Source organism: Euprymna scolopes, chromosome 14 (genome assembly GCF_053919585.1).
Source record: "Euprymna scolopes isolate OS-2025 chromosome 14, ASM5391958v1, whole genome shotgun sequence".
In the NCBI taxonomy this organism is placed as follows: domain Eukaryota; kingdom Metazoa; phylum Mollusca; class Cephalopoda; order Sepiida; family Sepiolidae; genus Euprymna; species Euprymna scolopes.
Genome location: NC_136495.1, coordinates 123,384,552 through 123,401,429, shown reverse-complemented (window position 1 = coordinate 123,401,429; position 16,878 = coordinate 123,384,552). Strand labels below are relative to the sequence as shown.

General features: G+C 34.0%; 1 protein-coding gene across 1 annotated transcript in view; it reads right to left on the bottom strand.

Annotated features, from left to right (window-relative positions):
• LOC145292798 (MAM and LDL-receptor class A domain-containing protein 2-like) overlaps positions 1–16,878 on the bottom strand; it is a 98,263-nt gene that overhangs the window by 53,586 nt on the left and 27,799 nt on the right. Inside the window, exons 7-10 of the mRNA XM_080138837.1 lie at positions 14,860–15,119; positions 12,980–13,064; positions 9,268–9,363; positions 138–403 (exon numbers count right to left, since the gene is read on the bottom strand). Of these exons, the coding sequence (XP_079994963.1) occupies positions 138–403; positions 9,268–9,363; positions 12,980–13,064; positions 14,860–15,119 (707 nt within the window). The remainder of the gene's footprint in view (positions 1–137; positions 404–9,267; positions 9,364–12,979; positions 13,065–14,859; positions 15,120–16,878) is intronic.

The following is a 16,878-nucleotide window of genomic DNA, read 5'->3' as shown; positions in this document are numbered from 1 at the left end:
ATATATATATATATATATATATATATATATATATATATATATATATATATATATATATATATATATGGGAGAAAGATACTGGTTTGGTGAGGAAAAACGTAAGGAACGTTTATTGTTGAACAAAGGCATCATCTTACTTGGAAATTCTGTTTCATTTGAAAATACACTTTTCCTTGGATCCAGTTCTGAGGATGTGATCCTGATTGTTTCCAATGAGGGCTCATTTTAGAATCAAAATCTGTTCCAGGAGAGATAAAGACGCGCAACGTGTCAACATGTTTACCGTACATGTAATACCAAAGCTGAAGACACATGTTTTCTTTCTTCGGGGTTATTGTTGGACTGAAGAGGCGAACGGCCCCAACGATGTTATTAGAAGCTTCAACATAAATATAACCCCCTTCTGAAAAAGAAATAAATGAAAGCTAGAATGACATCAGAATAAAAGACACTGGATTACAAAATATCGAGTCTTATTTACAAAAACGAACGATACTTATTTTTTCTTTTCAAACCATTCAACTTAAGTTCTACTCAATAACGTGTTACAAATCGGAAAGATTATTCTGAACTGTGACAGACTATGGCAATACAATTTCAGACTTAAGCAGGACAGATAGATTAAAATGTACTTTAAGCAAGAATGTTACAGAAACAGGAACATGCGTGGCATTGAAAATAAAGTGTGAGTTACAGGAAACGGATGTTTTTAAAGAAAACAAAACGTTGCGAATATTTCAACAAAAATGGTATACATATTATTTAATTGGAATTCATTATTGAGATGAGTATTATTTATTAATTTATTTATTTCGGACTATTATTCTCATCTTTATTAGTTGTTGTTTCACGACGTTTCGGCCAACTATTCCTCTATCCTTCGTCAGGTGGTAACCGCAACAGGATAGGAACTCCGAATTTCCTAGCTGCATGCTTAGCAATTACTGCCATCCATAGTTGTTGTCGTCTCGCCAGGTTTTGGGCAAGTATTCCTCTAGCCGGCTTTAGGTAGGGTTGAAGCCGCTATCTTCAAACAATGCTCACCTAGAACCATAGAGATTCAACGTCTCTATCCATGCGCCACGAAGAGACTTACTTGTCCAAAACGTGGTGAGACTACAACAACTATGGAAGGCAGTAATTGCTGAAATACAACTAGGGGATTCAGAGTTCCTATCCCGTCACAGTTACCACCTGACGAAGGCCAGAGAAATAGTTGGCTGAGAGTTCGTGAAACGACATCTAATAAAGATGAGGATAATAGTCCGCGATAAATAAATTGTGTAATGCATATTAATGTACGTAATGTTTTAGAACGCCCCTTGCTTTCCTTGAGTAAGAAGCGTTCTAGAAACATCCGTTTCCCGTGACTCACCATGTGCTTTTGCCATGTAAGCATAGGAAATGAGCATGCTATTTTAAATTTAAGCATGACAGACAAAAGTGTTATTTCAAATTTAAACGTTACAGACACCGGGATATTGCAAATTTAAGCAAGACAGAACAAAAAATGGTATTTCGAATAAAGTGTTAGAAACCAAAAAATGTTATATTATCAACTGAACCATTAAATACAGATGAAAATGATATTTCAAATGTAAGCACTACATAAGATATTTTTAACTGAGAACGACAAAAATCAAACGAAAGTGTTATAGGCTGACAAAGTTGTGTATTTACTACTGAAACGTTACAGATTGTTAAAAATAATACTTTTAACTAAAATGCTAGAAACGGACAAAAATGATATTTTATATTTATGCGTTACAAATCAATGAAAATATTTGATATTTATGCGTTACAAACCAATGAAAATATTTGATATTTATGCGTTACAAATCAATGAAAATATTTGATATTTATGCGTTTCAAACCAATGAAAATATTTGATATTTATGCGTTACAAACCAATGAAAATATTTGATATTTATGCGTTACAAACTAATGAAAATATTTGATATTTATGCGTTACAAACCAATGAAAATATTTTCCATTTATGCGTTACAAACCAATGAAAATATTTGATATTTATGCGTTACAAACCAATGAAAATATTTGATATTTATGCGTTACAAACCAATGAAAATAGTTGATATTTATGCGTTACAAACCAATGAAAATATTTGATATTTATGCGTTACAAACCGATGAAAACATTTGATATTTATGCGTTACAAACCGATTAAAATATTTGAAACTGAAGCTGGACAGGAAACAAAATACAGCGTTACAGTCAGAAGAACATAATATTTCAAACTGAAGCCTTACAGAAAGCTGAAAATGGCATTTAAAAAATCTCAAAGATGACAAAAATTATATTTAAAACAGAAGCGTTACAGACAAACCTTAATGGTATATAAAATCGAGCCATTAAAGACAGAAATGATATTTCAAATTGAAGCGTTACAGCCCTGTAAATATCGGTCGGATTAATACTCTTCCTTGTTGTGTCAGATGTTTTTCGTGTTAATAACGTTACATATTAATGTAATTGTTTTCAAACTTTAATGCGATAGACAAACAAAAACTCTACTTCAAACTGAAAAATTACAGATCTTAGAAAAATCCAATTTTCGATTAAACGCGTGAAAGAAAGGCAAATATATTATGCGAGAATGAAGCTAGTTTTACACACAAATACAGAAAGTATGCTATTTCAAACCTAAGCGCAATCAATCGAATGAAATGGAAATGGATCAGAGGTCATTTTTCTAATGCAATTGATAATGGTTTTAATATCCCTCAGCCAACTATCTGTGAATAAACCTAACCTTAACAATAACCATGACTATCTGTCAAGAAGTAGGCTTTCCGATGTGAAACGGGAAGTCACCATCCATGTCGAGATCAAAAAAAGCTATTAGTGATTAATGCCATCTCATTCATGAGTCAATGAGAAGCTTCTTCTGCTATGACGAGCGCCTAACATCCCAGAAAGAGACCAGATAAACAGCTGGAGGCGAGACTGTTAGAGAATGTCCCACCCATTCGATGAAATGGGAATCTCTTCTTCTATTGGCCTCGGTCTCGGTTAAGAAACACCCTGACACCAGTAAAGAACGTTCAATAACCTGTCGACATGAATGAAGTGATCAGAAAATGCTATAGCATGAGTGGTACAAAACTGATACAACACTCTTAATGTAAAAATAATGGCCACACGATGCAACATTGATTTGTCTGCCCTTTACTGCCCAATAAGTGAGACTTTAAATATCTTTAATGATACAACAACAGTGCAAAAATAATGAGTGGAAAACTATTTATGACCACAAGCTTCAAAGACTCTCGAATAAGAAAAAAACGCGTAGGTCAGACTAAACCCTGAATCGAGTATGCAAGTGAGGGAAATTCCGAAATGATACTGATTATCGATTTCATTACATTTGCTTTATTGAGGCCACATACTCTTATTTATCAGATATTTCTTGATTCTTGAGACAGAAGTCTACAAATATACAGCAAACAATTTCATTAGTAAAAAAACATTTAGCAAAATGCAGCAAACAATGTAAAAAGACAGAGATATCACATCTATATACCACCTGAATTTTTGTCCGATGATGAATTAAAACCATATTATGGTAGCTATTACCACAACCTCCTCCGCTAGTATGTTCAACAAAGAAAGACCACGTATAGAGAATGTTGCCTTTTATATGAAGAGCTGGAATAGTACATTTTATGAGTTTGCCCGTGGACACACGTATAAGTGTCGGGATGAAAATCTCTTCTAAATCCTTTTTAATGTAAAGTTATCTATCTTTTTGATTGAAAGTTATCTATTTGTATAAGAGACTGCTATACCCTCAAATGGAGTAATGTTGCTACATCTGGGCAGGAGCTGCTCGTCGCGCCCTATCCATCTTTGATATAATTCAAAACCGGCTTCGAAATGTAGTAGGTGATGCCCGTTTCTCTTTCCTGCAACTCTTTTCCAACAGAAGAGATGTTGCGAGCTTGGATCTGCCCCATTGTTGTTTTCATGACAAGTGTTCGACTAAACTCCAATCACTGATTTTCTCTTGCAAAACTTTCCCAAAAACACTCGACTAGCTACAACCACTTTAAAGATTTTCCCTCTCTCCAGCTGTGCCTAAATCTAGGCGCGGATTCAATGAACAATGCTTTATTCTCAGAATTGCCTGCCCGTGAAAGACTGTTCCGCTGTCCTGCTTCCCGATTAAATACAACAAAGTAGCCTTCAAGTCCAATGTAAACAAGTTCCTATTGAGTCGTCTCCATAAATAAACAAATTCTACCCAATTTACACAATAAGCGATTACTACACTACCACCTTACATTCATTAACCATCATCCTCGAGTGGAATTCGGGCCTTGATAAATGGTAACTTCCAATAGAAAAAATTTGACCGAGTATGACTCTGGCGGTCATCTGGCCTTTGATCATGGCAAATAGTTTTGAAAGCAAAAAATACTTTTCGATTCAAGAAAGTGATGCCAACTATTTATTTGTGAATGAATGTTCAGCTTGAGACGCGCATCATATAAAGTTGGATTGACACTGATGCATAAAAGAGTAAATTAACTTTTCTAAAAAAAGAATGAATACTATCTTGAGGAAAAGTTGGTAGATCCTTGCTAGTGTTAAACCTTAAAATAGATTAACAGCAGAAACACCTAAATAAAACTCTTACCATGCCTCGTCGATGTACGGCACAATCACGTTGAGACACCGGTTCTTGCCAGATCACCGAAGTTAAGCAACGTTGAGCCAGTACCAGATGGGTGACAATTTGGGAAGGCTAGGCGCTGTATGTACCCTCTGGGAAGGTTGGGCGTGGGGTCAGCACCCTAACCCTGTAAAAAGCACTCCTCGCTACAAAAACATCTACAAAAAGTTGTAGATGGTCTATGCCCCTCCGGGGGCTCAAAGGCGATGGATGGATGGATGGATGGATGCCTCATCGATGGGGAAAGAGGGAAACACATGATTCTGTCAGCGTTATCAGGTTAACATGATTCTAATAAGAAACCAAAAGTCAGCATCAGGATTCGTTGTTCTGGTCGTCTCTCATTCTGCCTATTGCAAGCCACACCATCGTTTGTCTTGTTAAGGTTAAAGCTAATTGGTATTTCATGTCTTTGCGATAATCGCTCGTCGTTTTAGTTAATTCCCTACGTCAAGTAGCGCCGTGCCTTTTCTAAAGCAATAGTATGTAAAACGCTGAATAATAAATCGATAAAGTTATTATGACAACATTAATTCTGCGTCATTCCCATGTGAGTTCTGGACAAAATCCGCCCTAGTTCTCATACAAAAGTCCAGCCTTGCTGACCTCAGTGTCCATGTGAAATTCTGAAATCTAGCAAGTTTACGAATGGCTGTCAACAAAGGAGAATTTATGCAACACAAAACAATCTTGACGCACGACCTTAGTGAGCACACCACCAACAACAACAGCAACAACAATATCAACGTCAGTACCAACAACAGCAACAACAACAAGATAAACAATATATAAATAACGTTGCTACTTCAATGAAATTTAAAATACAATTAGGTTTTGGAAGACTGTAATGTCCATCATTAAGTAATTTATTAGCTTTCCTTTTGAAAAAAAGTACTAAGTATCATTCGAATTAATATACATTATAAATAAGTACTGGTGTGGACTTACTTCCGGTTGTATGATCACGTTGAGGACCCGTTAGAAGGGAAGGTGTTGCTAACCTCGTACGGACCCAATCGGCTTTGTCATGCTTTCCTTGATGCCAGCCACAAAAGTCGTCGGTAAAATCACAGCTCAAAATTATTTCTGAAATATAAATTAGTAAACATTATATATATATATATATATATATATATATATATATATATATATATATATATATACATACATATATATATATATATATTTATATTATTTTATTTTATCAACAATTCCTTTCTGTTGCAAGTTTAGAATATAATTGTCTATAATACCAACTCAATTATAATCTCAGCTCAATGAATTTTCAAAAGAGTTTTCAGAGCATATATAAGAAAAAATAAAAGTAAACGTGTTCACAATGGATTGAAGAACTAGTTGGGAATAGTTGTAAGCGTCTCTGAGGAGTGACTGGATGGAAGATTTACAGTTCTATTGACGAGAGGTAATTTTCCATCCTTTCACGAAACAGCTGTAAGAGCTTAACGCCAAAAAAGTGAATTTCTATTCATGTAGGTTGTGATTTTATTCAATTTACGTATATATATATATATATATATATATATATATATATATATATATATATATATATATATATATACATGCGCATGTACATATGCTCATATCATGATGTTGTAATCCTAAGATCACTCTAGTCGCTTAGATATTTATATAAATGTTACTTTGAACTGTTTTTCTCGCGATTAATGTTGGCTGTGTGGTTTGTTCTCTTGCTAATGGAGTCAGAGATGGTTTCGTAGCCGGCTGTACTCATACCTCCCTGCACGGTTGATCCTCGAAAAGGTGAAACACTAGTATCTGTAGGTATTTACACATAATGGTGCTTGGGCACTTTTGCCACCGGGCTATTTTAAAATAGTTTTTTCAGGTTTAGTTCCAGCTTTACGATGTCTTTTTTTTATTATTAAATTATCAGGTGGATGCACAGAATGGTTACAAACCACCTTCCCTCCCCATGTTAAGAATGGCTTTTAACATAATGATGTTATTATTTCAACATGGTAGCAAACGTGCACGCGTGTCAAAAATATTCTAGTAATATATAAATGTGTGTGTGTGTGTGTGTGTGTGTGTGTGTGTGTGTGTGTGTGTGTGTGTGTGTGTGTGTGTGTGTGTGTGTGTGTTAGAATTAGACTAGCAGGAATCGTTTTCCGGGTGTTACCGAAACGTTTATTTTCTACAATTAAAAAAGGTCGGAACCCGTATTTAATATACATTTTTTACGAAGTTTTTTTTTTTGTGATACTTAAAAATATCTTTCCAGAACTTTGGCGTCGTGACGTAAAGAATTCTGATTATACAGAAAAAAAACGAATAAACTTGAATGAAGAAACTGAACTAAACCGACTTTGAAAAACTAAAACTAAAAATTAATTAGGATATGACTAGAGTAACATAGAAACTGTATCGTGTAGATTTCTTGATGAAGTTTATTAGCATCTCGCGTATTATTAATGGTGAATGCTCTGACGAACTTCAGACACTTGTGCCCCCACAACGTAGACACCCTCGACAAACCCGACAGATAGCTAAATCCCACTCCCACACAGTAGAGATCCCTAGATGTAAAAGATCTTTCTACTCCAGTAGTTTCTTCCCTAGAACCGCTAAACTCTGGAATTCCATTCCAGGCCACTGCTTCCCCAACTGTACTGACATGCAGAAGTTAAAGTGCAACGTGAACCGACATCTTGCTGCCCAAATCCCAACATAGTACCCCAGTAGTTGTTGTGCCTGATAGTAGCCCCTAGACCAAACTGGCAATGTGCCTTCTTTGGGGTGAAAATGTAATAAAAAATAAAAAAAATTATCATAGCCGATATTTTTTTGTGAATTAGACGCTTTCACAATATGCATCCTCCACTTAAATTTATTTTTAAAATTCGAAATTATTTTTAAAATAATGTTACTCCAATTTCTATTTAAAACGAAAAAAAAAATGATTTGGGTGAATGAGGAAAAATGCCCTCGCCCCAAATTTTCCGTCTTTAGATGATGAAAATAATATGTTACACTTATTTCTATTTAAAACAGAAAGAAATGATTTTGATGAATGAGGAAAATGTCTCCGCCCCAATTTTTCCGTCCTAAGATTTAAAAGCCATTCAATTATTCATGTCGATTTATAGCTGATTGGACGAACCTAGATTTATGGAAGAAACGATTCCTAAACTTAAATTAGGAAATATTTATTTTATTTTGGTTATTTTTATTTTTATTTTTATTTTTATTTTATTTATTTTATTTTTTGTTATTTTAAGATTGTATATATGCAATCGAAATAGTATATAATTTGAAGTTTTTGAGGAGTTAAAGTACGGCGAATGTGAGGATATAGGATTACTGCAATATTTTATTAATTTAATTTCGATTTGAGTCACGCAAATTACTGACAGCGGATTCCTTTTCTTATTGTTTATAGTCTAAGTTATTTTTTTAATTTAAAAAGCTATTATGAAGAGTATAGGCTTGGTGACCCGGCTTTGATCAATGGAATATAAGAAAAAAATGATTTAAGTTTAAAGAAAAAACAATTGGTTTTGTAGTAAACAATTGTGAGTTATAATATTTTTTTATTTCTCTGTAGGGGATTTTTTATGATGTTTGTGTCATATTTGTATGAAGATGTCATCTGCTATCAAGGAATCGATTTCACAGGTGTAATCAAGAAAAAATAAAAGAATTAACATATTCAATAAAAACAAGCTTTAAAAAGGTTTAACTGTGTTGTAATGTTATTACTAAACACCTTGAATGAAACAAGAAACAATGCCAGGAATGATATCTGAATAGAGATATGAAATGAATACTAATGAAATACTATCTCATAAGTATATATATATATATATATATATATATATATATACATATATATATGTGTATATATATATGTATATATATATATATATATATTAATGTTACATCGTTTTGGAATCATTGGTGCAGGAATTCACAGTTGTCGGCGGTCGGGAGATTCGAACCCAGCTATGAAGCCATGATAGCCATCCTCACAAAAAAAGTTTCGTTGTTTCACACATACACGCACGCACGCACATGAATATATATATATATATATATATATATATATATATATATATATATATATATATATATATATATATATATATGCGTAGTTTGTGTGAGGATATCTATCATGGCTTCATAGCTGGGTTCGAATCTCCCGACCGCCGACAATTGTGAATTCCTGCACCAATGATTCCAAAACGATGTAACATTAATGCCCACAACAGGTATAAAAATAAATATTTTTAATCATATATATATATATATATATATATATATTATTATTATTATTATTATTATTATTATTATTATTATTATTATTTTATGTATCTAAAACAAAATTTATGTATCTATTTTCAGGATTTACTTCGGCAGTGCTTAATACGTAAGTAAAGCTAAGTATTTTGGAATTTTTCCTTTTTAAATATTTATTGCAGTTAAGCTGCACAGAATGTTCAGCGATTTATACCCGTGAGGATTCACCGCATATATATAGTGTGATGGAAATATAGTTATGCTACGAAAACAATGATTGAAATGTTTACTTACTGCTTGGATTGACAGTCGTTAATGGTGGCGTTGTTGGTTTTACTGGAATGTCAGAGGTCACCGATTTTCCACCAATCGCAGCTTTATTTGGAGCAACTAAATATAAAGAAAAACAAAATATTATGAGTTACTTTTTTTATATATATAGAATTGAAGTCACCAGCGGTTTAATAATTCATCAAATGTTTACAGATTTAGTTTCAACATAATTAATTTTCTAAATTCATCCGGTCTTGTATAGTACTACCAGATGAAGATGTCTAAAGATATCGGCTTACTGACTTAAATGCGCAAGGCATTGGTATTATTGTTTTCATTTTCTTTTTGCTAAATAAATCATGTTAAACAAAGCCCAGAACAAAAGCAATAATTCTTCTCTGCCAATCACAAAACTAAACATAATGAATTAATAATTATTTGCAAATGTAAAGAAACCTTAAACATAAAAATATTTCCCAAAATGATCCACATCAGGAACGACTGAAGGATTCGAGAAACGCACCTACGCCGAACCCCCAATGCCTGACCAGTTCCACATCACTAGCGACAGAAGAGTCAGACAAATTCCTTGGGAATTTCATCCTCTCCACATCAGTAACAACAGAGGACAGATTTAATCACACGGCAGTGTTGAACGAGAAAATAAACTGGCATTACATCAACGATTATATATGCCGTTTACTGGATATCACTGCACAGTAAGATCCACTTAACCTTTATCCTATCCTTGTAACCTTTTCGTAAATATATTTTTCTTACACGTAATCCGTGTTCCGTGTTTTCCTTCCGTGGTCCTAATCTTAGGTCCAAATCATAAGTCTACAAAGATATTTACACTTTAAGTTGTTGAAATATTTATATATATATATATATATATATTTATATATATATATATATATGTGTGTGTGTGTGTGTGTGTGTGTGTGTGTGTGTGTGTGTGTGTGTGTGGTCCCTCAAAGTTGAGAGACTATTTATAAACGTTTCTGATAGGAACTGACGTATCAAATTATTATTTTATTTTTACATGGGAGTCACCATTTATCAAGGCCCGGAAGCCACTCGGGAATAAGGATTATTGCTTGTACAGTAATAAATGGGATAATATCGTAGTAATCGCTAGTAATGGAGATTTGATAAAGTGTCTTACTTAAGGGGGCGGTTTATCAGGAATTTGTTTATGTTGAAGACATCCAAGTTGTAGTCAGGTGCGAACGAACTAATCAGGAACCAGAATTGCTCTATAGAAATGAAATCTTTTTAGCATTCCAGCAAATAACGTGTTCGTGTTAACACGAGAAAAATCTTTTGCTCTTTGGCTGCAAAATTATAAAATCCAGAACTTGTACAGAACAGCTGACCACCGAGAATTATTCATGTCCTGGACTTGTATGAAATAACTACCCATCGGAAACACTTCAAATTAAGCATGCCTTCCAATTCAAGATAAGCGGTATATCGCTTCTAACATTAAACTTATAATTTTCCATCATCGCTCAATTAATTAGAAATTCTTACACCACATCGAACAACAACATACAACAGGACAGAAAGTCTAGAAAGAAAAGTAACAAAAATAAATTTATACATCACCTCTCCCCCAACAATTTTTCAGACTTTATATGCTAAGTTTCTATCCCACTATGTTAATGTCACTAGACTACGATTTAACCCATCAAGACTAACAGGGAGGCGCGATATTGTCTGTATGATTGAATGAGAATCAACAAATATGCCACCCTCGCATACTTTTGTTCTCAATCGGTGAAATCGGCAATCTTCCAATCAAATCGATTGATTGATCTACTCTAGTTGGGGACCCTCGCGGTGCATAGAGATGTAGTTTCATATGCCTCCTCACAGTGACTTAGTTCACAATACATTTTAATCTACATTGCATTGTATATGATCTACTGTTGATTTTATAAAATTATCTCTAAATAATTGCTTGATTTAGAGATTTAAATACAACAGTGAAGTGTCCCTGTCGGTGGGGCATTAGAATATGCCGACTGCCCCCCTACAGAGGGTAAAAGTCCCTCGATGGGGGTCCTAGATATGACCTTAAACTATATCCAGTTGTCAGGCCCCAGCTTGTGGGCTTTGGGGAGTGTGGAGCCACCCTTTAATTACCATTGCTCCCAGGTCCACTTTGACCCGGAGTGGTAGTACCTGTTAGGGTCCCAACTATGGGTTAAATAGAAACCGACATGAAAACAACAAATATATTCTATTAAAAAAAAATGTCTTCAAAATCTTTGGATTCGCCATTAAATAACCCGAAAAGGGTTGATATGCCGTAAAACAAAAACAAACAACCAACAACAGTGAAGTACCATGATACCATCGTGCTCTAAATATAAACATTCATTTTCAAACGCGCCACTATCTTATCAAAGAGCATTCTGTTGATTTTATGAAATTATTATTACATAACTTCTTTAATTAAAGTTAAACCTACAAAAGTAAAGAATCATGCTTATATCGTGTCTTAAAAAGGAACATTCATTTTGGTCGCATCCCTGTCTTATAAAAGAATCTACAGCTGATGTTATACGCAAGGCATTTATGTTCGTGTCGTAATAAAACATCTCCAATGCACTTGTTAGGTTGTATAAAGGTGTTAACTTTGGTGAAAATCGGATTTCCTGTCATCGGATTGTTTCGATTATTGATTTTCGCTACTTATCCGAAGCATTCCAATAAAAACCAACGTAAGAACCCTCTCAGACACGTCAAGTACATTTCTGTGAAATTTAAAAAAAAATTGCCCAATCATTTCAGAGTCCATAGGGAACGAACTCACACGCGCACACACCGATAAAGTTCCTTTTATATAATATATATATATATATATATATATATATATATAAGTTTTTAACTCATTTCAAAGTGTTTTTTAACATGTTTTATTAACTGTTTGCTCGTATTATAAGCTCTATCTCCTATTTGGTTTTATCGAGCTTTTACATCTGGCTGAGATAACTTTATAAATATTAATTCTGTAATATTTATAATATACTTTAATTTTACCATCTTGGATCATTTTGGTAAATTTAATTGTAATTTTTATTTTATATATATATATATATATATATATATATATATAGAGAGAGAGAGAGAGAGAGAGAGAGAGAGAGATACATACATACATACATACATACATACATACATACATGATGATTGCAACGTCTTGTCAGATGAGTGCCACTCCCTCAGGCACGAGTCCAAAATGACTTCCATCGCCACAGGACCATTTTAATAGACAAATGCGTGAGGGAGTGTCTATACACAGATGATGTTACAGAGTCTTAGCTTTGTACGACAGCTGTCTCTCTCTCTCGGTTCAAAATGTTGAGATCTAGGAACAAGCAAGAGCAAGATAGCCAGCAACAAGTTAAACTGCAGACCAGATTAATACGCTTTATGGTTTTTTTTAATTAGAGATTTGCTTCTCCTAGAAAGGTTGCCTTCACCACGGCTTACGGGAGCCCTCTCCACCCCAACTCACACATATATGCACACAAACACACATGGTGCTAGTTGGCCGTTGACCCCAAAAAAGGGTTCATTCATGCATACATACATACATACATACATAGAGATATTATAAATGGAAACTGTATAATAGTAAGTTCTCTGAGTATTTGCAAATCATTCAAATATGAATTTTGTTTTCCGAAAAGCAATTTATTTTATTTTTTTCCAGACTTACTTTTACATTTTCCTTCGGTCAAGGCGATGTCATCAAAAGCTATGTACGAGTTCGAAGGTTGGCGTACAACACCTTCAATAACAAACTGTAAACAAAAGTAATTGAAAACAATTAATATTTAACTTTTATATTTTATATATTTTTACAAGTAAACTATTATTTCTTTTTATTAAGATGAGACTTATAGGCATCAAACAGAAACGGAAATATATTACAAATGAAAAGAATATAATATAAAAGGGAAAAACATCAGTAACATTTTAGACAAATACAGACAAATAATAGTTAACTAATATAAAATTCGAAACAAATATGCAATTATTAGGAATTTTCATCGGATTTTTTTTTGCTAGCTTTGTAGGTTGAAGGCAGACTTAGGACGTTTACACGAATAGTAGCCATGGAGAGGCGCTCATAAAGCAAAAGTCAATTTACGATTGCCCCCGATGTGGCGAGTCGTTGATAGGCAAAGTTGTGGTGAAAATTGCTGTGTAAATTGTTCTATACATTTCCACGATGACTGGGTAACTGGCTGAAACAAAAATATGGACAGAAGACTCGTATATTTTGATTGCTTGTGGTTCTTTCCGGACGCTGCTGAATGGCCAGGGTTTGTTGCTGATTCTGTTAAAGGTACAGGTAGCATCTCATATAAATGATTTGCTGTTTGTAACGGAAAACACCATTAGGCAATCCCTCAGCTTGCCATTTAATCCATGAAGTCAAATGGTTTGACGATTGACGAAAAGTCAACGATAGTAAGGGCCCTTCAGCTGATATCGTTCAAAGAACCTTCTATTTTTAAATAAAGGAAGTTTTTTATAGTTTGATTTTTATTATTAATGTTGTAACGATTAATCGGAATCAGAAAGCGGGAATCTGAGAAACCGGAATTTTAGTGGGTATCGGAATTGATATCGAAATCGAAAAAATCTTTTGTCTAATTTCCGGTGCCAAAAGCGATTAGTTTCATCGTCGTCTTTGTCTGTTTTTGAGTAATATATAATATCTTGTTCTATTTATTAATGATAAAATAATAAATATTTATTAATTTTAAACTACCAATGCAATTAAAAACTATCATTTATCTTTCCTTTCAAGTGTATTTTTTTACACCTGCGAAAATATATACATATATTACATAGAATCGGTATCGGTACTTTATCAGAATCAGGAATTTAGAAGAGAATCGGTAATTGTATCGGAATCGGGAAAACATTGGAATCGACCCATCGCTATTTATTAACTTTAATTGTTTTTAATGAGCATCAACATTTTTAGTTTGTTAGTCAGAAAAATGTTTGACTAAAATTTATCTTGCATTTTTTTTATAAAGCAAAATTCGATTTATTTTGCATTTTTTTTATAAAGCAAAATTCGATTTATTTTGCATTTTTTTTATAAAACAAAATTCGATTTATTTTACATTTTTTTTATAAAACAAAATTCGATTTATTTACATTTTTTTTATAAAACAAAATTCGATTTATTTACATTTTTTTTTATAAAACAAAATTCGATTTATTTACATATTTTTTTATAAAGCAAAATTCGATTTATTTACATTCTTTTTTATAAAGCAAAATTCGATTTATTTACATTTTTTTTTATAAAGCAAAATTCGATTTATTTACATTTTTTTATGTTTTACTTCGATGTTTTGGTTTTGCAATAAGATTTATTTATCGAATTACAAGAGTAGGAAATAAATTGTTATTGATAACACATGAATTACTTACTATGACCCAGGCGATACTGGGTATCCCTGCTAGTATACAATATTAAAATCTATGTTTGTTGTCTTAATTAAACATCTACCCTATATCGTTTTCAGATAGCTATTGTTTTGTATTTAATTAAGCAATTTTTTTGTTACTTACCCAGAAATTCTCCTGTTTCGGATAAATTGGAAGCGAAGCATATGCCCAAAGCCCCCCTTGGGGACCGACAAGTCGCCATTTAAGTACTTCCTCTCTCTGTGTGTGGACATAGACGCGTAATTCCCCGACGTCTTTACCGTTCATGTTGTACCAGAATGTCAGGCAGTGCGTCTTGACCTCTTCGGTGATTGTAGTGCTCACCAAACGGGCTCGATCGTTCCGTCTTCGAGGTGGTTTCGATTCAATAATCATGTACGTGCCTGAAAAAAGTAATATATGCAAACACAGCGCGTTACCTAAATATGAAGGCTGCATTATTTCAGGGAATTCTCAACATGTTTGAATGACATACAATGAAATTGAGGAAGATAAAATCATTACAAAAAGACACAGCAGTATGAATATAAAGATTAAACAGCTGAAATGCTATCTGGTTTACTATTTTACGGGAAGTGATGCTGGTCAAGTGGTTAACGACACTGACTGACGTAGTAGTCGAGTTCTTGCCAGTCAACATCCGGTACTCGTACTGGACTGGTGGCTGAAGTGTGGTGTCTGCTCAGATGCCGCACTCAAATTAATTGTCCTTGGTCAATGGAGAGGAAAACCCTTCTATACAAATGCAATTTTATTTTTGCAAACTGTCAGAGTGCCCCTTTTGAGGGGAGCTGGTTTTCTCCCACATTAAACCCGACTTTGTGTAACATTTTGTTTCGTGGGGAAACAAATAAATAACGACACTGACTTCACATTCAGGCCCAGTTTTTTTTCCACAAATTCACTTTAACTTAAGATGTAAGTAATCTTCCTGTGCTACCCCCCCCCCGAAGGTGCGTGGTGTCCTTCTAGAAAGAATTATCACTAGAAAAATATCGATGAAACCAATGCCAACTATAGAATGTTCAGATTCATAGATATGCTGATTAATTTTATTACATAATTGGCCACTTCACCGCTGAGACATAAGTGGCATCCTAAACTTACATGCAGTAGAACGCCGGGATACGGCATTAAAAATTAGTAACAAAACACAGTGAAGTATATAATACACATGTATATAATTAAATAACATTGTAAATAACACCGTAAGACATGGCAAATATCTAATCAGAGGCCGGAAAAAACATCATATTCCAGATCATAACCTGAAAAAAAAATGTATCCTATGCCACTGTATCCTGAGATTTTACTATAGTGATAATCGTATTAATGAAAAAGTTTGGTGGTCAGTGTGGTGGACTAAGTGAATCTCTTTTTATAAACAGACTAACAAGTGTCGACATGGTTTTGTATCACCGGATGGAAAATCAGACGATTCTGAACGATAATGATACCGACAAGGTGATAAAAAGCTTGCGTAAAAGAAATGTATGCACTTATTGGTATGGGTATATAAAAACGCTAAGTAGAAAGTTATGCAAAAAGATAATTGTTCACATCACATTTTAGATTACAACATTTTAGTAGAGTCTGGGAAACAGTGGCCAGGGAGCCCAAAGAAAAGACAAATCGGAGAAAAAAGCTGTACAGCGTCTAATGAGTTGTTTGTTTGTTTGTTTGTTTGTTTGTTTGTTTGGTTGGTTGGTTGGTTGGTTGGTTTTATTTTACGGCATCTCAACTCTTTTCAGGTTATTTAATGATTTTGAAGGAATTTTTGCAATAGCATATAGTTGTTGTTTTCCAAGTCGGTTTCGATTTAATCTATAGTTGGGATCCGAATAGGTACTACCACTTCGGGTCAGGGTGGACCTGGGAGCAATTGCAATTAAAGGGTGGCACCACACTCCCCAAAGCCCGAAAGCTGGAGCCTCACCATTGGATATACTTTAAAGTCATATCCAGGACCATAATGAGTTGTATAGTGAAAGAAATGAGATTACTATTCGGCGGGATGTATTTACGTTGATGGGGGAATAAAAGTGCAGTAAGTTCCTTGGAAATACTGTTGGATAAAGGAACTTGGAGATTAGAGGACAAAGAAAATACCATGTCGAGCTTTGGCGTACATATTGACCTCTG